Source organism: Mus musculus, chromosome 6 (genome assembly GCF_000001635.26).
Source record: "Mus musculus strain C57BL/6J chromosome 6, GRCm38.p6 C57BL/6J".
Lineage (NCBI taxonomy): Eukaryota > Metazoa > Chordata > Mammalia > Rodentia > Muridae > Mus > Mus musculus.
Window position 1 is genome coordinate 87,913,821 of NC_000072.6, and position 24,788 is coordinate 87,938,608.

A 24,788-nucleotide genomic window follows, 5' to 3' on the forward strand; every position below is an offset into this window, starting at 1 on the left:
AGGCCTCCTGGGGTGCCTGTCTCAGGTCAGTGCATTTTGTCTTGCTTCACCTAGCCACACCCCCACCTGTGGGGAGGGAACCCCGACGGCGCGACGTCACGTCGGGGGCGGGGCGGGGTTACCGAGGAGCGGGACGGGCGTCTCTTAGGCGGACGCTAGCTGCGAGGAAGGGTGGACTAGACCCTCGGGCGGTGAGAGGACGCGGGCGCGTGGGGAGGGCCTCGTTGAGGGGATGAGGACGGACGGGCGGGCGGGAGGAGGGCCGCGCTGAGGAGAAGCTAGCGGGCGGAAGAGAGGACCCGGCGGAGGGGACGCCGGCGGGCGGGCAGGCGAGGACCGCCCACGTTCCGAGCTGGAGCCTTGGCGCCGACAAGGCCCCGCCCGGGACCTGAGCGTGTCCCCGCGGGGCGGTAGTGCGGTGGCCGCGGCCCGCGAGTGTCGCTGGCGTCAAAGCCGAGCGCTCTCACCTTTCCCTGCTGCGTCCGTGGGAAACAACCTGGGAGGAGCGGCTTTCTTTCTCGCCCGCCACCCGAGGGCCTGCTTGGGGACTGTGGGCCCCGCAGTGGCCGGGACTGGCTGACCTAACGGAGCCTCCGCGGAAGATGTGGCTTCGCGGGGAGATTGGCGTGACCTAGGGAGGAGAACCTTAGGGTTTTGTGACTTTCTCTAGGTCTGAGCGGCAGCGCTGAAGTATGTGCGGGCGAACGTCCTGTCACTTGCCCAGAGAGGTTCTCACCAGGGCCTGCGCCTATCAGGATCGGCAGGGCCGGCGGCGGCTCCCGCAGTGGAGGGACCCCGACAAGTACTGCCCCTCCTACAACAAGAGCCCGCAGTCCAGCAGCCCCGTGCTGCTCTCCAGACTGCACTTTGAGAAGGTAAGGAGTGTGTCAGCACCATCGGAGCTTCTGGGCCAGCATCGCCGTGGCCATCTGACTCGTGACCCATGTGCCGCCATCTGCCCAGCCTCCGGAATGACCCGAAAAGCAGCCTTTACAGATACATTAAGGCCCTAATCCCTCTGGGTCTCTGCAAGAAATAAGTCAGCATTCTTCAGGGTCAGTTAAACTGTTTGAATGTATGCCCAAATTATGTGAACCTCATATCTGAATACATTTAAGAATTCTTTTGAGACAGAGTCTTAACTATGAATGTAGCCCTGGCGGTCCTGGAACTCCCTATAGAGGCCCAGCTGACCTCAGATTTTCAGCAAATCTGCCTGTCTCCAGAATCCTGTATTACAGGTGTGTACACTCTGACACGCTTGACTCTCTCTCTCTCTCTCTCTCTTTTTTTTTTTAAGATCGCATTTTTCAAGTATTACTGATTTATCAGCGTCATCTGTCCTTATATTAAAAACAAAAAAGCAAAAACCCAAGTGTGGTGTCACACACCTTTCATCCCAGCACTTAGGAGGCCGGAGGAAGGCAGATCTCTGAGTTGGAGGCTAGTCAAGGCTGCATAGTAAAACTGTGTCTCAAAAAACTGATTTGTGGAGCTTACAGAGCTTGCAGCCTGGCTCAGTGGGTGAGAACACTTGCTGCCTGTTAGGAGAGAACCAGCTCTTGCAAGCTGCCTTCTGATTCCACTCCCAGTCTGTGGCATTCACGCAAGAGAGTAGACACATACACACGAATAGATGTAAAGAAAAAATCAGTGTGTCTGGGGCTAGTGATATTACTCGGAGATACAGAACATATGTCATATACTCATAGCCTTGGGGTCAGTCTTAGCACACATAAAATATTTTTGATTTTTTTAAAATTTAACAATTTATTTATGTGTATTAATGTTTTACCTGCTGTATGTATGGATGTGCATCAGGCGTGTACCTAGTGCCCTTGGAAGTCAGAGCTTCAGATCCCCTGGAACTGAAGTTACCAAAGACTACCATGTGAGTGCTTGCAATTGAACCCAGGTCCTCTGCAAGTGCAGCAAGTAGCCTTAACTGCTGAACAGACCAGGGTCCCTAGTTCAGTGGATGGATCTTGGGGAGCAGAAATGGGAAGGTGGAGTCCCTAGCAAACATAGCCCCTCCTTTGGGTCATTTGAGTTTGCCCGTGTAATGTTTGACTGCACATCTATAATACGATTTGTTTAGATTGCTAGGGTTTCTTAATCTGGTAAATATTTGATACATTTTTTTTTTCAAATCTACAAATTCTAAAATAAAATTAGGAACATTTCAGCCGTTCAACTGCCAGCATATATGAATAGGTAGCAATATTTGTATCTGAAACCACTGATTTGCAAAGTACTTCCTCTTTTTTTTCTTTCCATCTACCACAGTGCCACCAGCTGTTCTAACTCCAGAGTCAGACCTGTAGAGGAAAAGATGACTAATACTGAGCAATACTTTCAGTATCTCGGGTTCTCGGCCACTTTGTATGCATTGCCCTCGTGTTTGGGGTTGCTCTGTGCAGTGATGAAAACACTCAGAGGTGACCAGTAGAACTGTCAACCAAAACGTCACTGACATTTAAAAGTATTTTATATTTTTTTTATGTGCATAGATGTTTTGCTGAATGAATGTCTGTGTACCACATGTACACATGTACAGTGCCTGTGGAGGCCAGAAGAAGGCACCTTTGAGCCCGCCCCCCCCACACACACACACAATCTTACCTGCCCATAGCTTCTCAGGGAGGGCTAGGGCTTCATGAGCTCTCTCCTAACCACGGTGGAAGGCTGAGTGTTGATGGCCCATTCTTGAGTAGGTCCTGTGCAAGTATTCAATGCTGCTTTTGGGTCCTTGGGGACAGCAGCTGTGCCATTTCTGGAAGACAGTTTCACAGTACATCTAGTCATTCCACCTTTTTTGTTGTGTTTTGTTTTGTGTTTCCAGACAGGGCTTCTCTGTGTGTCCCTGGCTGTCCTAGAACTCTCCTTGTAGATCAGACTGTCTTTGAAGGCAAGGATTTACCTGTCTCTCAAATTGCTGGGATTAAAGGTGTGTAGCACTATGCCCAGCTTAGTCCTTCCACTTGTATATCATTTTATTTAATTGATGACAATTTCATACATGAATCTGTGTATTGTGATCCCTCTAACTCACCCATTACTTCTCAGCCCTCTCTTCTTCACCCTTCTACTTTCTTCCCCTTTCCTTTTCTGACAGGTTACCTTCTTTTTATTCTCTCTTCCACAACACTTTCTGTTCCTTACAGGGATGATATAGGTGTCCACTTAGAGCTGAACACTTAAGTCATTCTCCCCAGTACTTTGCTCAGCTGTGAGTCTCTGCAGTAATCATCACCCTCTACAGTCAGGAGTTTCTCTGACCAGTGCGGAGAACAGCACTGAACTCTGGGTATGTGTGTAAATATTTAGCTTGACACTGAATCCATTTATCAGAAAAGATGACTAATAGTATCATTCCTTGGGCCTATGACCTACTTCAGACAGTAAATCTGGTTAACTTGGAATTCACAACACACCTGTATCATCTCCCAAGTATTGGGATCACAAGTGTTTTCCACCCACCACTCTTGGTCGACATTTCCCCACCCCCACCCACCCCTTTCTCTCTCAGTTTTTGAGGCAGGCTGGCCTTGAATTCACAGAGATCCACCTGCCTCCTAGATGTTAGGATTAAAATTAAAAGCATGTACTACCATGCCCAGCTAGCTTTTCCCCTCTAAATAACCTTGTATTGTTTGTATATAGTAATTTATGGTTTTCCTGCCGTACCTGAGTCTGTTTAATTATATTTTTGTGTCTTGCTCAACCTTTCTTATTTTTAAATTTATGTGTGTGATCTGTTGGGTGTCTGCCAGTGGGAAGAGGTAGGTGTAGTTGTAGCTGCCAGACATAGGTTCTAAGAACGTAACTCAGGTCCTCTCCAAAAGCAGTAAGTATGCCTAACCACTGTACAGTCTAGACTTGCCTGGACTTTCTGTGTAGCCCAAAGTCACCTTAAAAGTAGCAGGAATTCTCCTGCCTCAGCCTTTTGAATGCTAGGATTATTACAAGTGTATACCACAAATCCAGGTGCTAAATCTTGATCTTTTTTCTATGGCAGGATGCAGACTCATCAGATCGGATAATTATTCCCATGCGATGGGGCTTAGTCCCATCTTGGTTCAAAGAAAGTGATCCTTCTAAGCTGCAGTTCAACACTACCAACTGTCGTAGTGATACCATAATGGAGAAGCAGTCATTCAAGGTAGGCAGCGTGTATAGGGAAAAGGCACTTCTTTCTAATACTACTAAGTATTTTGTATATCTGAGAAATATATTCCAAAGGATATTTTCAGTTTGCTGTTTTTGTTTTGTTTTCTCAAGACAGAGTTTCTCTGTGTAGCCCTAGCTGTCCTGGAACTTACTCTGTAGACCAGGCTGGCCTCAAACTCAGAGATCTGTCTGCCTCTACCTCCCAAGTGCTGGGATTACAGGTGTGTACCATCACCACCCAGTCAGGATATTCCTAGTTGTTAATGTTGGGTCCTGTTCTGTTTATTGCTATGTTTAGATTAGCAATTCTGAAACTTATTGGTTATGGTGGTTTGAATGACAATGGCTCCCATAGGCTCATAATACTTGGTCCCCAGTTGGTTAAACTGTGTGAGAAGGATTAGGAGGTGTGGCATTGTTGGAGGAGGTATGTCACTGGGGAGTGGGCTTTCAAAAGCCCATGATACTCCCAGTTTGCTCTCTTGCTTTCTCTGACTGGTGATTGTACCTCAAAATATAATAAGCTCTCAGCTACTATTCTAGCACCCTGCCTGCCTGTCTGCTGCCTTGCTCCCCACCATGATGGTCACTCTCTGGAACTGTAAGCCTCCAGTAACACCGTTTCTTCAAATTGTTTGGGCCATGATGTCTTATCACAGCAATTGAAAAGTAACTAAGACAGTTTTTAAAACAAAACAGTTGGCCTAATGTAGTAACACACACCTTTAATCCCAGCACTTGAAAGGCAGAGGCCAACAGATCTGTGAGTTCAAGGTCAACTTGGTCTACAGAGTGCATTCCAGACCAAGCAGAAATAGTCAATGAAACCTTCATCTCAAAATGGGGGTGGAGGTAGCAGAAAAAGTTTTCTAGGTAAAGTTCCTGCTACCAAGGCTAGTGACCGGACATCAGCCACCAGAACATACATGGTAGAAGGAGAGCACCAACTCCTGCTACAAGTTGTCTTGCCCACCAAAAGTAAATAAAGTAACAAAATTTTAAAGACAAAAAAAAAAAAATTTCTCATATACTGTGGACTAACTCTGCTGCTCAGTGAGGTAGTTTTGACTGGGGATGTTTGCTGTTCTTACCTGGCCAAGGGTAAATATCTGTGGTAGTTGTGCTGCTTAGTTATTAAGTTGACATGAGCTGGGGTCAGCTGGAAAGAAGGAACCTCATTTGAGGAAATGTAGGACATTTTCTTGATGAATGATCGGAAAGAAAGGACCCAGCTTGCTGTTAGTAGGTACCGCCCTGAGGCATGTGGTCCTGGGTTATATGGAAACAAAACAAAACTGAACAAGCCAGGTAAAGCAGGCCAGTAAACAGCATTCTTCTATGGCCTCTGCTTCCATTCTTGTTGCTGCTGCTGTTGAAGCAGGGTCTGTAACATGACTTTCTAGGCCTGCCAGCTCCCAGACAATGACAAGGAACCTTTTATATTATTTATAAAAGCTTTAGGCCCTAGCTTATTCTTGTTCCCAACTAGCTCTTATAATTTTAATTAACCCATTTATTTTAATCTATATTCTGCCACATGGCTTGATACCTCTCCTCAGTTTCATAACTGAGTCTTCTGGCAAATCTCTCACTGACATATCTACCACCTCAGACTTTCCAGAGTTCCCATCTCTTCCAGAAGTCCCGCCTCTTCTCTCCTGCCTTGCTATAGGCTGTTTAGCTGTTTATTAAACAAATCAGAAAGTGATAGAGAAGACATTTACAAAATACTAACAAGCAACCTTTACACAGTGCACAAGATCACCCCAACAAGGGTCTCTATGTGGTCTTGGTTGTTCTGAAACTCACTCTTAAACCAGACTCTGAGAGTCACAAACTCACAGAGATCCTCCTGCCTCTGTTTCCCAAGGGCTGGAATTAAAGTCTACCACACTGGTCTCATCCAGTTCAAATCTTAGAGTTCCTGTTCTGACTTCCCTTCATGATAAGTTATAAACAGAGATAAAACTATTTCCTCCCAAGTTGCTTTTGGTCTTGTTATTTTGCTACCGCAGTAGAAAGTAAACTTAAGACAAATGGCTTCTTCACACATGGCTGGTACCATGGCTGGTATGGCTGGAACAATGGAAGCCTTTTTACGTTCCTAGCATGAGTGTATGTTAACCAAACTTCCTATGTGGCACCGCATTTACTGCAGTGCTCATGATTCAGGCAGGCAGAACAGAAACTACACGAGGTCTGTGATACAGCATTGCTTGTGCTGTGCTCTGTTTGTCATTCAGAGCCAGCCTAAATCAGTCTGGGAAAGGATGAGATGGTGTGTGAATAATACTGGGAAGCATGGTCCACTTGGAGCAAACTGGAGACTAGCTGTTGTTGGCGAACTTTAACTGGGGAGGTGTAATACACATATCTATTTACCCTGAAAGATAGCCCAAGACAGATGAAAGTTCAACTTGGTGAGCCAGTGAGTTTAAAGAGGTTTAAGAGGAGTGTGGGTATGGACTCACTTAAAAAGCAACTTCATCACTGAAATCCACTCGAGCACTGAGAAGCTGTCACTCTGCAGTCTCCTTCCCTAGGAATGCAGTTGTTTACTCCTATAAAGCTGAGAAGGGGCCTTCTAGAACCTTCTACTTGTCAGGCATGTTATGTTGTGATTACCTCCTGAGTTTCCCCTCTGTCCTGGAGAAAACTACTATATAACTAGCTGCCACCAGTAGGAAAGTGCTTTTTGACCTGTGTATGTTATTTAATTCTCAACATCTGTTGAGTTGAGTGGTGACTTTATATATAAGAAAAGTGATGTGGTGGTCTATTAGATGGCTCAGTAGGTAAAGGCTCTTGCACCAAACATGAAGATCAGAGTTTGATCCCTGGGGCCCATGTGGTGAAAGGAGAAAACTAACTCCCATAAATTGTCCTTTTACTACAAACATGTACTGTAACACAAAGAAATAATTAAAAAAAAAAAAAAAGGAATGTCTAAGCTAGACAAACACCTTTAATCCCAGCACTTGGGAGGCAGAAACAGGTGCATCTCTGAGTTCCAGGCAGCCAGATCTACATAGTGAGTCCAAGACAGCCACAGCTACACAGAGAAACCCTGCCTTGAAAATCTCAAGAAATGTCTAAAGCTAGATGTAGTGGTGCATGTCTTTAGTCCCAGCATTGGGGAGGCAGGGGCAGGCAGTCTGTGAGTTCAAGGCCGACCTGGCCTACATAGTGAGTTTCAGCCAGAGCTACATAATGAGACCCTGTCTTTTTAAAAGAAAAAAAAATCTTAAGAGATTTGAAGTGCAGAAAAATTAACTCCTCTGGGTAGGTAGCTCAATGGTAAACTACTTCCCTAAGATCAGTTCTCATCTGGCACTTCAAAAAAGAAGAGGTTATCTCCTCCAGGGCCACACATGATTCTGAGTGTGTGTGTGTGTGTGTGTGTGTGTGTGTGTTTGTATTTGATGTGGTTCTGAAGGTGGAACCTACCACCTTGTACTTGCTAGGCAAGCCCTCTGCTACCACAGTACAGTGCTAACCCTAACCCTATGACCATATCCTTTTTATTCTCTCTCAGGTTCCTCTGGGGAAAGGACGGCGGTGTGTTGTTTTAGCAGATGGATTCTACGAGTGGCAGCGGTGTCAGGGAACAAACCAGAGGCAACCATACTTCATCTATTTTCCTCAAATCAAGACAGAGAAGGTATGAGCAGTTGTGTAAACAGTATGTTTGGAAAAGACAGAGAAACAAATCAAGGTCATATAGCAATGTTTCTGCAAACATTATAGGACACATATAATGTTGATTCTACTCATTGGTGTATAATATAAGGTATGTTAAGCATACTCTCTGCTGTTACTACAACAAGAATGCTTAATGTCACATTTCTCAAAACTATCTTATCATTAATACAGAACTACAGTTTATTTTTGAGATTATAATATGATTGCAACATTTCTCCCTTTCTTTCCTCTAAACTCTCCCATATACCCCTCATGTCCCATGGCCTATTTTTTATTGTTATTGCATGTAAATATATATATTTACATTCCTAAGTATACCCTGCTCAATCTGTATACATTGGAGTATATGTATGTTTTCAGTGCTGACCATCTGGCTCTGGACACAAGCTGGTGTGCTCTTCCCTGGGAAAGACATTTCTCCCACTCCCAGTATTCCTCAGTTGCTGAAGTGGTTTTGTAGGGTTGAGGCCTTGTGGGCCTTTCCCCCACCTACTTTAGCATGTCCACTGGTGTCCTTGTTCAGACCACATTTGGGCAGTCATGTTGGTAAGACTTTGTGGATTTAGTTTCTGACATTATTAGGAAATACAATATCATAGCAAACTCCCTGATCCTCTGACTCTTATAGCCTTCCCACCCTCTCTTTTTGCAGTGTTCTCTGAGCCTCAGGTGCAGGAGTGTTTTATAGAGATATCCATTGAAATGGGCTCCACAACTCTTCATTTTAATTGGTTGTGGTTTTCTGTAATGTCCATGTTGCAAAAAGTTGTTTTTTTTTTTTTTTTTTTAATGTAGGTTGAAGACTATACTTGTCTGTGCTATGAAGACAAATGCTTAGATTGTTGTTAAGGATTATGCTGGTTTAGTACAGTAGTGGGTGTAGTCGTTGATTCTCCTGTATCCATGACTTCACTAGCACTGAGTAGCTGGCTTTAGTAGTTAATAGGCATTCCAGTAGCAGGCATGGTTTCCCTCTTGTTGAGTGGATCGTTAAGTCCAATTAATGAGCTATTGGTTATCACCATGGGATGTGAGCCACTACTGCACCCTTTGGGTTATCATGCCATGCTCGTCATTGATGTGGTTCATAAGCATCGTAACTAGGTAGACTGTTGGTTGCCTCCGTCCTTTGGAAGCTTGCGTAATATTTTTGGTCCCATAAAAGCTAGCCTAAGGGAATGGGCATATGAGCCTGTTCAATTTAGATATCTTTAGGCCTTGTTTCTGAAGGGCATGGTGTCTTCAGCAATAGGAATTTACCTTCTACCTTTGTCTCATTTTGTGACTCTGCCTGGTCTAGAATTCAGTTTGAAGACCAGGCTTGGCTCAAACTCACTGAGATCTACTCAGCTCTACCTCCTAAGTGCTGGGACTAATGTGTGTACCAGCTATACGTGGTGGTTAACACCTTTAATCCCAGCACGTGGGAGGCAGAGGAGGACAGATCTCTGTAATTCTGACTGTCATAGAATTCGATATGTAGACCAGGCTGGCTGTGAGCTCACAGAGATCGAACTGTCTCTGCCTCTGGCCTCCTCTTCCTCAGCCTGGGTGTTGGGATTAAAGGTGTGTGCCAGCGTGCCCTGCAAGATTAGCAAGTCAAAATTGAAGGCTGGTTCTTTGGAGAGGAGTAGGTAGACAAGAAAAACAGATTAGGGTGCTCAGTCCCTGATTGACTTGGCTTTGTTTGTTTGATATAAATAAAGATTTAACTGTTTACTCCCTAGATGTTTAGTCAGCTATTTCAAAACTAAATTGAACTGAGTGCTTTCCTTTTCTTTCCTCCGTTTTCTCTCTACCACCAGCCTTACTATTTTTTTTTTCTATGTTTGGGTTTTTGAATTAAGCCTCTTCATTTATCTAGTAGTCACTCTTGATAAGCCTGGGTTTTTCTTTGTGATATATAATTCTGCATTCTTCAACCTGTTTACATTTGCTTGGGGTCCTTCAGTGGTAGCAGACTCTCAAGCTTTAAAAGGTAGAGCCATTTTCAGTTCTTCTGACATCCATTCTGTTCATTAGCCACATGTTATTCCTCTTCCAAGGAAAAAAACAAAACAAAACAATAAGCTCTTCTATATCAAATAAGCCTCTATGGCTGGAGATCTTCTGAGTTACCATTCGACTACTTCCCCTTTTACACATAAGTCAGGTCCTCCAAAAGCTACTTCCTGCTCTCTTCCTTTTTCTTTTTGAGTCAGGGTTTCTCTGTGTAGCCCTGGCTATCCTGGAATTTGTGCTATAGACCAGGCTGGCCTCAAACTCAGAGATCCCTGGCCTCTGCCTCCCAAGTGCTGGGAATAAAGGTGTGTTTCACCACTGCCCAGCAACTTCCTGCTCTCTTGGACACTAATGCCAAGTTTGTTCCCGGAACCCAGGTATACATAACCATGTATGCTTATGCAAGTAGAGGCCACAGTTTGGTATGGCACGTCTTCCTCAGTTGTCTTTGTTTTGAGACAGGGTCTTTCAATGAACTGGAAGCTCACTGAACTCAAAGTCTTCATGATTGTATTGGAAGCACTTGACTGATTTGAGCCATCTCCACAGCTGCTTTTGAATTGATGGGCCATTTTGATTTGTTTTGGTTTTTTTTGGGGGGGTAGGGGGGGTTCTGTTTTTTGAGACAGGATCTCTCTATTATGTAGCCCTGGCTGTCCTGGAAACCCTATATAGACAGGCCTCAAACACACAGAGATCTGCCTACCTTGTCTCCTCAGTTCTGGGATTAAAAGACATATGCTACTAAACCCAGTTGAAATCTGGTTTTATATTTCTGAAAAAAGCATTTATTTATGTACTATAGATGTGTTAGGTTATTGATTATTGTCCCATAGTTCTTGAGTGGTTTCTTCTGAATTTTTTCTTTGTGTTTCAGTTTGGGTAATGTTCTTTTTTTTTTTTTTTTTTTTTTTTTTTTCTGAGACAGGGTTTCTCTGTATAGCCCTGGCTGTCCTGGAACTCACTTTGTACACCAGGCTGGCCTCGAACTTAGAAATCCGCCTGCCTCTGCCTCCCAAGTGCTGGGATTAAAGGCATGTGCCACCACCGCCCAGCTAATGTTCTTTTTTTAAAGAGGCCTTTAACATTTTTTTAAAAGATTTATTATATTTATATGAGTACACTGTAGCTGTCTTTAGACACACCAGAGGAGGGTGTCAGATCTCATTATGGATGGTTGTGAGCCACCATGTGGTTGCTGGGATCTGAACTTAGGACCTCTGGAAGAGCAGTGCTCTTAACCACTGAGCCATCTCTCCAGCCACCAGCCTTTAACATTTTTAACTAAGTCATCTGGGAAATGTAATCATGCCTTCAGCCTTCAGTCTGGTTCTAATGATTTATCTTGGCAGTAGAATCTTGGTTTGGTGGGTTGGTTTTGGTTTTTTTTATTGTATGGTGGGGAGGAGGGAGGAGAGAGAGCAGGAGAGGGAAAGTGTGTTTCTTACAGTTTTGGTTGTTGTTAGACACAATATGTAGAGGAAGAGACCAAAAATTCTTCTATTATGCCTTTAAATATGAGATCAAGTCACTCTCATAGGAATGGAACTGGGTTTGGACTTTGCTGTTTTCAGGGGGAGTGGGGGTTGTTTTGTTTTGTTTCCATTCAACTCGACCTTTTTTTTCTCTCTCTCTCTAGTGTCTTGTGCTTTAAGTGAGCAGTTACATACCGGAGGGTTTTCCTCGTAGTCAAGCTCTCTTTGAACCCTTCCTGAGGTAGATTTTAGAGTTGAAAGTTGAGTGAAGGCATTAAATTCTGAAAGTAGTAAGAAGACAGCATTTACTGCTTCAGTGAACATTTGCCATGAAGCCTCTTGGTGTTGATGATAATGGGTCAGATAGGATCAAAGTAGAACAGGCCAAATGGTTTCAAAACAGCTGACCTGCTGTCAGGTCTAAAGCATCACTGGGCACGTCTAACCAGCCTGCTGTTTCCAGTCAGGTGGGAACGATGCTTCAGACAGCTCTGACAACAAGGAAAAGGTCTGGGACAACTGGAGGCTGCTGACAATGGCAGGGATCTTTGACTGCTGGGAAGCGCCAGGGGGAGAGTGCCTGTATTCCTACAGCATCATCACTGTGGATTCCTGCAGAGGTTTGAGTGACATCCACAGCAGGCAAGTCACTGTTTTTTCCTGGGGAGAGTTTGCTCTGATTTTAGAGAGTAGGGAACTGACTTATGCAAATTATAATGTTTTCCCAAAGCTTGATGTATATTCCCCGAAAGGTTACCAACATGCTTGCAAAATTATACAGTGAAATCCTTATGAAATAATTTTGATTTCTGAGATTTTAAAAATATTTTTAGGGACTGGTGGTGTAGCTCATGGTGGAATATGTCCATAGCATGACCATGGACTTACTAGGCCAGTGATGTATAACTGAGATTTACCCCTAACTCATTGGCTCAGTGGATAAGAGCTCTTGCTACTCTTGCAAAGGACCAGGTTTAATTTCCAGGCAGCTCACAACTGTCTATGTTTGTATTTACTGGCAATCCACTTCCTTTGGCCTCTTCTGGACATCCCCACATGCAGACACACACATGTACACATAACTACAAATAAGAAAAATAACTCTTAAAAAATAAAGTACATTGATTTATTGGAATCAAAGCTTTTGTCCTCTACTATAAATGTTTATATATTTGTCTCCTAAAATCAGCTGTACAACCAGTAAAATTTGAGTCTGGGCTGTAAAACTGGAAAATAGTTTGCTTTCTATTGCCATGACCAAATGAAGCTCCAGGTGGAGAGGGTGTATTTAATACTTATCTTAATCTTAGTCCATCATGAAGGTAAGTCAGGGCAGGAACTCAAGCAGAGGCCATGGAGACATGCTGCATACTGGTGTGCTCAGTTACTTTTTCCCCATCAACCAATAATCAAGAAAATGCCCACAGCTATGCCTACAGTCCAGTCTGATACAGTTTTCTCAGTTTGCCTTTCATCTTCCCCAGTGGCTTTAGCTTGTGTCAACTTGACAAAAAACTAACCAGTACAGGGGAAATAAGGTTGAGAAGACAACACTGTCTGCCAGTTGTGGAGGCACAGGCCTATAATATAACCTAGCACTGGGAGGCAAAGGCAGGAAACTTCGCACAAGTTTAAAACCAGCTGGTACTGCATAGGAAGATACTGTCTGTCAGTGAAACATTAAAGAATAGTAGTATCTGGTGCTGGGGGGAAATTGAACATTTTATCAAATGAATAGTCACCTTCATTTATCTTTTGTGTGATTGCTAGAATCCTTGAGTGCTATATTTACCTGCATTTGTGGCTTTTTCAAAGCAAAAAGTTTTGGGATATGTAGCTGTATTTGAAACCACCAAACCAACGATACTAGCAGCAAAGGGAGCAGATTTTGTGGTATTGAAGCTTGTTACATTAAATAAATAAATTGTGCTTTCTCTGTGAGAAGACTTAAGTATTTTGTGATGTTGGTCAGATATGGATCTTTATTTTTGCAGCATCGTCACCAGTGGTGTTTACTTCATATCTGTTGTCTTGGAGATAATCATGTTCTCATTTTTATTTCAAAATGCTTAACATTTCTAGTTTTTCAATATTTAAAAGTTTCATTTGTACACACAATCAAACATGTTTGAGCCAGGAAACCTAGACATGTTTGAGATGTTAAATGAGTTTTTTCTTTATTTGTGTGTGTGGGGGGGGGTGTGTGTATTTTTAAAGCATATTTAATTTTTAAAAATTTTTATGTGCATCAGTGTTTTGCTTTCATGTATGTCTGTTTGAGGGTGTCATATCCCCCTGGAACTGGAGTTACAAACAGTTGTGCACTTCCATGTGAGTACTGGGAATTGAACTCAGGTCTTTTGGAAGAACGGCCAGTACTCATAACTACTGAGCCATCTCTCATGTCCCTGCATATTTCAAATTATATAAAAATTAACAAATGCAAGACTATAGCAGAATATACCTTGGATATGTGTCAGCCAAGATAGCCATGGATGTCTGAGGTGGCTATGTGCATTTTTTGTATATTCCTGCAAGCTCAGTTCCACTGTGGTTAGTTTTTCTGTGTTTACCCTGTTTTTCTTAGTTTTGGTTTTTTTTTTTTTAACTTTAATATGTATATGAGTTTGTTTTTTTTTTAAGTCTCAAACATATTTTTATTAGTCATTTAGAAATCATTACAGTCAACAAATTTTTGTCAATAAGAAATTGTGTCTGGGCAGTGGTGGTGCACGCTTTTAATCCCAGCACTCGGGAGGCAGAGGCAGGCGGATTTCTGAATTCAAGGTCAGCCTGGTCTACAGAGTGAGTTCCAGGACAGCCAGGGCTATACAGAGAAACTCTGTCTCGAAAAACCAAACCAAACCAAACCAAAAACCACAAATTAATTAATTAATTAATTTCTTTCTTTCTTTCTTTCTTTCTTTCTTTCTTTCTTTCTTTCTTTCTTTCTTTCCTTCCTTCCTTCCTTCCTTCCTTCCTTCCTTCCTTCCTTCCTTCCTTCTTTTTTCTTTTTTGGCTGATCATAGCTGGTTGTCATATACAACCTACTTTTTGTTCCATGTCACAATCCAATTAGGAAATGGTTGGTTATTGCTGAATATAGTAAGATGCAGTGACCATTCAAAGGGATTTTTTCCAATTTTTTATTTATTAATTATGTATATAATGTTCTGCCTAGAAGAGGGTGCCAGATTTCATTATAGATGGTTAATAGCCACCATGTGGTTGCTGGGAATTGAACTCAGGACCTCTGGAAGAGCAGTCACTACTCTTAACCTCTGAGCCATTACTCCAACCCTTTTTCCCATTTTTAGTTATCTGATGGGACCTTCACTTACTAAACTTCTTCATTTTTACCATGTTTCAGATGCCCAGTGATACTTGAGTAGTTCATGTTGAATTCCTGGCAACTTCCTGTGAAGTTGTAAGGGGATCAGCTTTGGTGATTAGTCATTGTTGACTTCTGATGGCTGACGTTATGCTCATCTTCAAAGTCCTCATTTTCTTTTTAGAACCTCTTGACCCATCTCTGCCTTTCTGCATCAAACACCTATTTTAATATTGTCATTTGTCAGCACTACTTTATTACTTTGTTAAAATATATTTATTATTTATTGGACTAGAGCCCTATCAGTGGTGGCAACATCACCAAATAGAGTGTAGGGCCAACTTCCAAGCAAATGTGTGAGCAGTCTTTCCTTCTAAATTAGCAAAGGTGCTCACTGTGTGAGCCATGTGGTAGTCTAATACATTCCCTGCTCTAATTTGGCCTAAGTGGTTCAGGATAATCATCTAGGCAGTGAAGCTAGCTGCTTCCATTTTGGGTCATTTTTACTGTTGCCACATGAAACATCTCAGATAGACATTCTTGACATTGACATCTGTGTTGTCTCCAGGAAGAACTTCATTCAAAGCCTCGGGTGCATCTCAGTAGAGTTTATACTTCAGTTGTGACATTGACTGTTAATAGCAAAGTTAACCACCAAGTAGGTCTGATAACATTGGTCTCTACTTAGCCCACAACAACAGTACCAATGCCACCAATTTTATAGATATCGAGGAGAGGCAAGTGGAAAGGCTTGAGATTTGGACAAGTTGGTGGTAAGATACAATCAAAGCCACCAGCAGTGTGGTTCCACTGTGCTGCCATCTTCATAAGTGACCCAAGGGATATTAAGTACTTGGCCTCAGCATATTTTCACCATTCCAAACAGAAGTTACCACAAATGCTACCATATCAGGTACACTGCCAGTTTCCTTAAAAAGTGTTTCTATATTTTATGACTATTAGTGTTTTGGGTTCATGCATGTCTATGTACCGTGTGCATGCCTGTTGCCCATGAATGCCAGAAGAGAGCATTGGATTCCCTGGAACTGGAGTTAAGGACAGTTGAATGCCACAATGTGGGTGCTAGGGATTGAACCCAAGTCCTCTGAAGGAGCAGCAGTGCTCTCACTGTTGAGCATCTCTCCAGACTGTCAGCCGATCTCCTTAGGTGAACACTTTCCATGGGTGAATACTTCCTTTTTTTTTTTTTTTGGTTTTTCTAGACAGGATTTCTCTGTGTAGCCCTGGCTGTCCTGGAACTTGCTCTGTAGACCAGGCTGGCTTCGAACTCAAAAATCCACCTGCCTCTGCCTCCCGAGTGCTGGGATTAAAGGCATGCACCACCATGCCCGGCTCGAATGAATACTTCCTTAAAAGTTTCCTCATATCTCTTCTGGCTATAGGGTAGCTCAGTGGGATCCATTTTAGAATTAGCTGGTTTATACTTCCTGTTTAAGCCAAAAGGCATGCTCATGGTTCTGCCATCTGCAATTTTAGAGATAGCATCTTCAGATTGAGCAAAACCCACAGCAGCCATCAGGACAGCATGGTCAGCCCCAGATATACCTGTAAAGATTCTGTGTCGATAATAGACACAGGATAATTAGTTGATGTCAAAGTCACAGGGTGATATAGTAATGGTGCTGCTTTTGGTTTTCAGTTTGGCCAAACTTGATATGGAAGGACTCTTTCCCATCTCAGCAACTGCCTTCTCGAGTTTTCCAATGATTCTTTTGTCTTTCTCACTACATTTATAAATCAAATGGCCAGTAGGGGTGAGCTTGCCTCAATACCTGTTCAATAACAATGATAATTATCATTTCCTTGCTGATTTTGTCTTCAGTTCAGTGCTGGTTTTCATAACACAGTTTAAGATAGTGAAACAAAGGCTTGGTGGCCTTGAACATTTAAGAGGTCACATTTTAATCTGAAAGAAGTGGGCAGAGAAAGTATGTATGAGTGTTTGCCTGCATGTGTGTCTGTGTGCTAAGTGCATGCCATTTGCTTGCTGAAGTCAAAGGAAGTTGTCAAGTCCTCTGGGACTGGAGTTAACAGAGCCAAAATATGGGTATTGGGAATCAGACCTGGGTCCTCAGCAAGGTCAATAACCAAGGAACTATTTTCCAGTTCCCAACCTGTATTTCTTTCTTTTAATGGGGGTGGGATGGAGCGGAGGTTGAAATAAAGGCTCTTTTATAGTCCTGGCTGTCTTATAGCTTACCATGAATACCAAACTGGCCTCAAGCTCATAGATATCTACCTGCCTCTGCCTTTCTCTGCTTGGTTCATCACCACGCCACTTTCCACCCAGTATCTCTTGCAGATAAGATTTTGCATAAGCATAAGTAAATCTGCTGATACATCAGACACACTGGGAACTGATTTGCAGTTGTATCAAGCAGGAAGCTGAGCCTGAGAGCTCCGTCTATTACTCCTGCTATTAGGAAGGTAAAGCAGGAGGATCTTGAGTTCTCGGCTACCTTAGGCAATTTAACAAAACTTCGCCTTAAGAGGAAAGGTGAGCTAGGTGTTCTGGCACAGCCTTTGACCCCAGCACTCTAGAGGCAGAGGAAGGCAGATCTCTTGAGTTTGAGGACAGATGGGTCTACAGAGCAAGGTCTAGGATGGCCAGGGCTACACAGAGTAATCCTGTCTCAAAAAAATTTTTTAAAAAGAAAGAAAAATGAAAAGAGGACCTGGGATGTTGCCCAGTAGGAAAATACTTGTTTAGCATGCATAAAGCCCTAGGTTTCATACCTAGTACTACTGAAAGAACCTAGTGGGGAACCCCCACTCAATTCCTGATTTGCTGTGCACCCAAAGAATCACGAACAGACCATCTTGATGTAAATACACGAGGTAGTTTAATTGGTGGAGCTCTGGTTCGAAACGTATCTCACGCAGGAGACAGTGGATTCGACCACGAGGCTTGAAAGCTAGGGGTGTTTATAGAAAAGGGTCTGGTGCTGGGGGAGGAATTGGCGCAGTTTCACATGATTGGTGCATTTAAACATCAGCAGGGAGAAATTGGCACGGTTTCACATGATTGGTTCATTTAAACATCAGCAGACTGTACATGCAGATTGAGGTAACAGCAGAGCAGCTGGTTAACATTTAACTTAGGTCAGAAGGGCGGGAGATAGGGAGGCGCCGGGCCAGTCTGGACATTCTTGTATGTCTTCCCTATCTTTATGGCTAGTTGGTTCCTGGGATGACTTTACAGCCTTTGTTCTTTGCTCTAAGCCCAAAATGCCCTCCTAACTAGCAAGCTGCATGAATCATGGACCTTGAATAAACTTTCTGGCTAGGGCTTTGAAGTCTTGAATTTAGTTTTCTTTCTTTCACTACAAAAATAAATTTAAAAAAGAGCTAGTTATGGTGACACATACCAGTAAGATATGCTGAAGAGGCAACAGCTGGAGGCACACATACACCCACAAATAAATAAATCAATGAGGGCTGGAGAGATGACTCAGTGGTTACGAGAACTGACTGCTCTTCCAGAGGGCTTAGGTTCAATCTCCAGCACCTACATGGTGGCTCACAACCCTGTCTGTAACTAGTCCCTAGGGAATCCAACATTGGGTGAGCCTCCTAAGGCACACAGGATGTGCAAAGATATACACTCAGGAAAACACCCACACACATGAAATTCTAGAAATGTATGTGTATATAATGGAAAGAGTCACTGGCAGAGGAATGATTGCCTCAGTTACTGATACTCTGAGCACGCAAGGACGCAGTACTGCAGGGTTCCTGGGATTGCCTGCTCTAGCCTTGTCCTAAACTCTGTGTGTGTGGATTCTCATGTGGGAGATTAGTTCTATTTTTTTGCCAAATCTTAAACTAAATTTGTATATTTCATCTAATCTAAAATGCCATTGACTTAAAAATGGACTCTAATTCTATACTGTTTAAGAAAGGTTTAATGTCTGTTATTTCTAACTAAGATAAAATTCAGCACACGAGGTATGAATGCATCCAGAGTTCAGAGCTTTTAAGGGTGTTTTGTTCTCTCTCAGTCACTCTTGTTTTTTGAGGCAGAGTCTTACTCTATAACCAATCTTGGCTAGGATCTTACCGTGATAGTCCAGGCTGGCCTAAAACTCATGCTAATCCTCCTGCCTCATTCTCCTGAGTGCAGGGATTACATATATGTGCTACCTTGACTTTTCTTTTTCTTCCTTTTTTTTTTAAGAGAAATGTCTCACTTGGTGTGATAACATGGAGCCTGTAATCCCAGCACTCAGGGAGTGAAAGGAGAGGCAAGAGGATCAGGAGTTTGAGGCCAAATTAGGCTACAGCAAGAATTTGTCTAAAACTAAAAACAAAAGATTGTGTCTTGCTTTGTTGCCTCAGCTAGCTTGAACTCCTGGGATCAAATAATCCACCCGCCTCAGCATCCTGTGTGGCCGTGACTACAGGCTCATGCAGTGCCTGGCAGCCCTTTCTTACCGGAGGTCTTCACAGTTGATGTCTGCAGGTAGTTGTTCACCGACTTTCTAGGGAGTACACTAGCATACATTAGATTTAGTCTTAGTGCCCTTTACTGCCTGTGCCATGAAATTTCAGAAGTTAATGAATGTTGACTCCAGTGCACTATCAGGTTGTATCAGTAACTTGGGGCCACATCCGCATGTGAAAGTGAGGACCGAGAGCCCCTATGATGCCTGAATTATCAACTGACTCAGTTTCTTTCCTTTCTCTACCCTCATCTATTCTTCCATCTGACCCCTGGCCAGGATGCCTGCCATACTAGATGGAGAAGAAGCAGTCTCCAAATGGCTCGACTTTGGTGAGGTCGCCACTCAGGAAGCTCTGAAGCTAATCCACCCCATAGACAATATCACCTTCCATCCAGTTTCTCCAGTGGTGAACAATTCCCGAAACAACACTCCGGAGTGTCTGGCGCCTGCTGACTTGCTGGTTAAGAAGGTAGGGACTGTGACTTGTCTATTCTAAGACTACCGTTGTTCAGAATATGCCCTTGCCTAATCAGAACCTTAATGTTTATTTCATGTCATTTGAATTTTAGACAGGGTCTCATTATGTCTCCCTGGCTGCCCTGGAATTTTGCTGTGTAAACCAGGCTGGCCTCAGACTCACAGTGATCCATCTGTCATAGCCTCCTTATTGCTGGCATTAAAGGCACAAGCCACCATGCCTGCCTTTTTTTTTTCCTAAGATTTTTTTTAAAGATTTACTGTATTTTATTTATGTGTTTTTGTGTGGGTTTGTGCACATGAGTGCAATGGCTGCAAAGTCCAGAAAAGGTCATCTGACCTGGAGCTGGAGTTGCAGGCAGGCAGTTGTGAGCTGCCCAATATGAGTGCCTGTAAATAAACCCTGGTCTTCTGCAAGAACAGCAAGCGCATCACTGCTGAGCCAACTCTCCAACACCTGCAGTCAGATTTTTGTTTTGTTTGAGACAAGGTCTCACTGTGTTGCTTTGGCTGGACTAGAACATGCCAGGTGGCCTCAGAGATCTGCCTGCCTCTGACACACACCTAAGTGCTGGGATTAAAGGCGTGCACCACCTTGTCTGGCCAGCATTTTCATTCACTTTAAGCTCCCAAGAGCTCTCATACTCTTTGGAAGGTGAGCATAACAGTGATAGTCAGATTCTACCCTGACTTAACCCTAACAGAAACGCTTTCAAAGTAATTGCCGGGGCCGCAGTGCCACTCAGTAATGGGTGCTTACATGTCTATCATGTTAAGAGCCCTGGGTTGCCGGGCGTGGTGGTGCACACCTTTTATCCCGGCACCAGGGAGGCAGAAGCAGGCGGATTTGAGTTCGAGGCCAGCCTGGTCTACAAAGTGCGTTCCAGGACAGCCAGGGCTATACAGAGAAACCCTGTCTCGAAAAACCAAAAAAAAAAAAAAAAGAGGCCCTGGGTTAAGAGAATAAAAAAGAGTTTCAGACAGTTAAATGCTGGAACCTGTTCAGATATGTAAAATAAGTATCCAAACGAAATTGGCTTTCTATGTCCTTAAGAATCTCCCTGATGAGTCTAGGATCCAATATATAGAGTAAATGTGAGAAAGTTTTAAATCTGTTTCCAGCTATGATTCTTTTTCTTCTTTTGTGTGTTCATATCTCTATATGTGCAAGTGTAGGAAGTGTAGGTGTATATGCACACTCATGTGCACGTTAGAGGTCAGAGGACAACTTCAGATACCATCTTCAGAAACACTGAATCCACTAGCCTAGAGCTCACCAATTAGGCTAAACTAGCCAGAGAGCCTGAAGGATCCTTCTGTGACTCCTCAGCTCTGGCCTTACACGTGTGTGCCACCATGCCCAGCATATTTATGCAGATGCTAGGGCTTGAACCCTGGTCCTCACACTTGCAAAGACAGTGCTTTCCTGACTGAGCAGGCTGTCTCTGCCACCCAAACATGATTTTTTGATGTACTATTTTAACAACTACAAGTTGGAGGATCTCCAGTCCTCTTCTCTCCCAGATTACCTGAGAGCCTTCTTGCAATGCTCTGTAACTTCTCAGCAGTTAGCGAGGATCCAGGTGATTTGTCTTGAAGGAACTTAAGTGGGCAAATGCCTGCAGTGGGAAGGGAACGTCCACATCAGAGAGCTGGCCCTGCTGACATACAGAAACAGCTCTCATCTCTCTGTGGCATGGAGGGACTCCATGGTACAGGACTCTTAGAATGCCGGGGCAGTATCCAAGGACTGTGAGGACCAGCTGGCCTCCCACATTTCCCCTGGAGGTTCTTGTTTTCCACACTGTGGTCACGTGACCCTCACTGCTTTGCTCTTGCCTAATTTCTCTGAAATATTTTGCAATCCCAACACTGAATTTTTTTCCTCTAAAACTTTAATTATGGGGCCAGCAAGAGAGCTCACCAGGTAAGGCACTTGTCGTCAGTCTGACAGCGTGAGCTCTATATTTGATTCTCTTAATCCATCCTGCAAGTTATCCTGTGGTCTCTATATACAAACTGTGTACATACATAATAAATGAAAATATAAGGTTTAAATGTAATTACATAATTCACCTTGGACTGGACAGCTACTCGTTTTGTTTTGTTTTTTTTAAAGACAGGGCTTCTCTGTTGTATCTCTGGCTGTCCTAAAGCTGAGTCTGTAGAGTAGGCTAGCCTTGAACTCAGAGATCCACCTGCCTCTGACACCCAAGTGCTGGGATTAAAGGAGTGCGCCACTATGGCCCAGCTATGGTAATCTATTTCTATCATGGTCTATACTCTTTGATGTCACCTCACAGAGAACTTCTCATTTCAGGACTAGGTGTGACACATAGGCAGCAGAAGGAGTAGTAACAGTCAAGACATACTAAGCAGGGGAACCATTGAGCCTGACTGTGGTGGCAGCCTCCCATCCCTAGCCACTGAGTCGCGTCATTCTCTGCATTTTTGGAAGACTCTCCAGCTCCACACTGACTCCTGTGCTCTGATCTTTAAGTGCTTCCCTACCCTGGGCACTCACAGCCGTCTTTATTTGCACCCTTCGTAACACTATACCAGCATCGACTGGGGCTGGGGTGGGACATGCTTCTTCCTTCACACTGGTATTCAACCCTGCATGCTATGGGAATTTTCTCTCTCCTAGGAGCCCAAGGCAAATGGCAGCAGTCAAAGGATGATGCAGTGGCTGGCTACAAAGTCACCCAAAAAGGAAGTCCCTGACTCACCCAAAAAGGATGCATCAGGTCTACCCCAGTGGTCCAGCCAGTTTCTCCAGAAGAGCCCATTGCCTGCTAAAAGAGGTGCTACCAGCAGCTTCCTGGATCGATGGCTGAAGCAGGAGAAGGAGGATGAGCCCATGGCCAAGAAGCCTAACAGCTAGGCTCCATACCAGGCCTCAGCCTGATACAGCATTACTGTTGTCACCAGTTGACTGGAATTGTAACCTTTTACTTGGGAATGTGGTGGCCCAATGTCAGCTGACCTGAAAGAACATGGCTACCGTGAGACAGCCCTGTGGGCCCTGCTACCCCTCCTATTTCTGCCTCCCTGCTGGGAGCTTTCCTGTTCCCTGGTGTTCCACGAAGGAGGCTCTTCTCAGTCTCTGGGCTCTCCTTTAGAGTTAAGGTCTTAAAATGTATTTTGTCCTAAATAAACTGCGTTTGGTAAACCTTGGCTGGCAAGAGTTCTGGCTCTCACCCAGTATTTCCTGGTATTTGTTTTAAAGTATGAGTTTTACCATAAAAGGGTGGGCCACTGGGGCCTTCAAAGAGTCAGTTTAGTGTCGGCAGCCACACTTTTAATACTTCAAAATTCTTCTGGGTTTAGTTTAAAACCAACCTAAGTGAAGTAGCTGAGTGATTTGGGGAAGATTTGGAGAATCGTTGGGTACAGAGGCCTTCAAGACCCTTAAGGTGAGAAGGCCTCAGAAGTTGCGCGGGCACAGGGGCATGGAGGCAGGTGGGTATGCGACCCAGAGTGCTAGAGGAGTAGCTCCCACCACTCAGCTCTTTGCTCTGTGGAGCCCCCTTGTCTTTCCTTGGCACCAAATCACTTCGTAATGAGTTGTTTGGGATGTTATTTCCCTTGGCAAGTAAAGAACTTTTATCCACGGTTTGTCCTGGTAACAAAAAGTCAAAGTATAAGCCGGGTGTGGTGGCGCACGCCTTTAATCCCAGCACTCGGGAGGCAGAGGCAGGCGGATTTCTGAGTTCGAGGCCAGCGTGGTCTACAAAGTGAGTTCCAGGACAGCCAGGGCTACACAGAAAAACCCTGTCTCAAAAACAAAAAAAAAGTCAAAGTAGTTGACCAGGCGCCGTCCGTTTAATCATGTTAGTCCAATTTTAGTGTCATTGCTGTGTAAGCGAGAGCAGGTGCAATGTTGCGTGCGGTCCTGTGTGCCTCCACTCCAGCACACCATGTAAGTACGAAGTACAGGCGCTCCCGAGGGCTGTCTCTGCCAAAAGGGCTGTGGTCTCTGCCAGGCCTCTCGACAACCCCTTAGTGCAGAGAGAGAGAGGGCAGCTGGAGGCCACGGCTCCCATAAGAACCGCTCATGTGTAGATAGGGACATAGAAACCAGGGCATGGTCTGCTCCTGCAGAGGCAGCTGCAGCTGAGTGGGAGGGATCCTGGGATGCGCACTGGCCTCGGTTTATGCAAATTAGGGGTCGGGTTTCCACCAATCCTACACCGATCCTGTGTTCTGTGAGTGTGCCAAAGCCAAAGCGTCCACCCAGTGCGGGCGGATCCTTGGAGACAGAGCCAGGTGCCTGCAGGCCCACCACCCTGTCCTTCCCAGGCTGTCTTCCCTCTAGGGCTTTTCAATGGAGCCAGCTCAGAGCTAGTGACCCTAGTAGCCAGGGTCCTGACACCCTGTGCTTCTGCTATGGCCTCTGGTTTAGGGAATAATCTCGTTTCAATGAGGTTTTGGTTTTGTTTTGAATTCAGATAACTTACTGGAATATTCACTGAATTACATATTGACCTTTACATCGTGTAATGCATTTCCCTTGTTTTTATTACTACTTCCCCTTCTACTTATGGTAAAATTCCTTAGTAGGGCTTTGGTAGACATGAATGCAATGCATGAGTAACTATTCATTCAAGGAGCACTTTCATATAAATAACATGCTATCCTGCCCTGGAGGTACCCACTTGTTACCCCAGCACAAGGGACGATGGAGGCTGGGGGATTGGGCGTTCAAAGCCAGCCTACATAAGACCCTAAATTTTTATATCTAAGAACACAATTTCATTATTGTACATTTTGTAAATTCGTTTACATCGGGCATTAATTTTTTGATTTTTTTTTTTTGAGTCTTCAGTTTTACTGGACGTTGCTAATTGCTTATCAACTTTTTACTTATTTCAGAGAACTGTGACTGTTTTTCCTGCCTTCTTGACAATGTTTGATGCTGCCTATAGAACTCTGGAGCATCCTCCATGTGTGTGTGTGTGTGTGTGTGTGTGTGTGTGTGTGTGTGTAAAATCATGTGCTCAGCATACATGTGGAAGGAGGTCAGAGGAAAATTGGAGTCAGCTGGTTCCCTCCGTCTTGGTGGGCTTCAGGGGTAGAGTCCAGCTTGTAAGACTTGTGCAGCACACTCTATCCACTGAGCCATCTCAATAGCTGGGAACATCTTCTGTTTTCCTTTTTATTTTT

The 24,788-nt window shown here is 44.0% G+C and overlaps 1 protein-coding gene and 1 pseudogene across 3 annotated transcripts; one reads left to right on the top strand and one right to left on the bottom strand.

Moving 5' to 3' along the window:
• Positions 1-86: 86 nt before the first annotated feature.
• On the top strand, positions 87-22,799 carry Hmces (5-hydroxymethylcytosine (hmC) binding, ES cell specific). 3 transcript variants are annotated; one of them, XR_377441.3, is made up of 8 exons: positions 87-191; positions 671-875; positions 4,019-4,162; positions 7,706-7,831; positions 11,812-11,990; positions 19,039-19,162; positions 19,422-19,614; positions 22,270-22,327. XR_377441.3 is itself a non-coding variant. In NM_173737.2 (7 exons), exons 2-7 carry the CDS (start codon positions 693-695, stop codon positions 22,504-22,506), a joined length of 1,062 nt encoding a protein of 353 aa, NP_776098.1. In that variant the 5' UTR covers positions 156-191; positions 671-692; the 3' UTR covers positions 22,507-22,794. The 3 variants fall into 3 exon arrangements, 1 of the variants encoding a protein (NP_776098.1); XR_001785121.1 differs by having other exon boundaries at positions 19,039-19,614; positions 22,270-22,799; NM_173737.2 differs by lacking the exon at positions 19,039-19,162 and having other exon boundaries at positions 156-191; positions 22,270-22,794.
• On the bottom strand, positions 15,054-16,465 carry Gm19038 (predicted gene, 19038; annotated as a pseudogene).
• Positions 22,800-24,788: the final 1,989 nt, after the last annotated feature.

Bases quoted from the DNA above. Each gene is read 5' to 3' on its own strand.
- Hmces (NM_173737.2), top strand. From the start codon at position 693: ATGTGCGGGCGAACGTCCTGTCACTTGCCCAGAGAGGTTCTCACCAGG. The intron at 7,832-11,811 runs GTATGAGCAGTT...TGCTGTTTCCAG, and splicing joins CTCAAATCAAGACAGAGAAG to TCAGGTGGGAACGATGCTTC. The intron at 19,615-22,269 runs GTAGGGACTGTG...TCTCTCTCCTAG, and splicing joins CTGACTTGCTGGTTAAGAAG to GAGCCCAAGGCAAATGGCAG.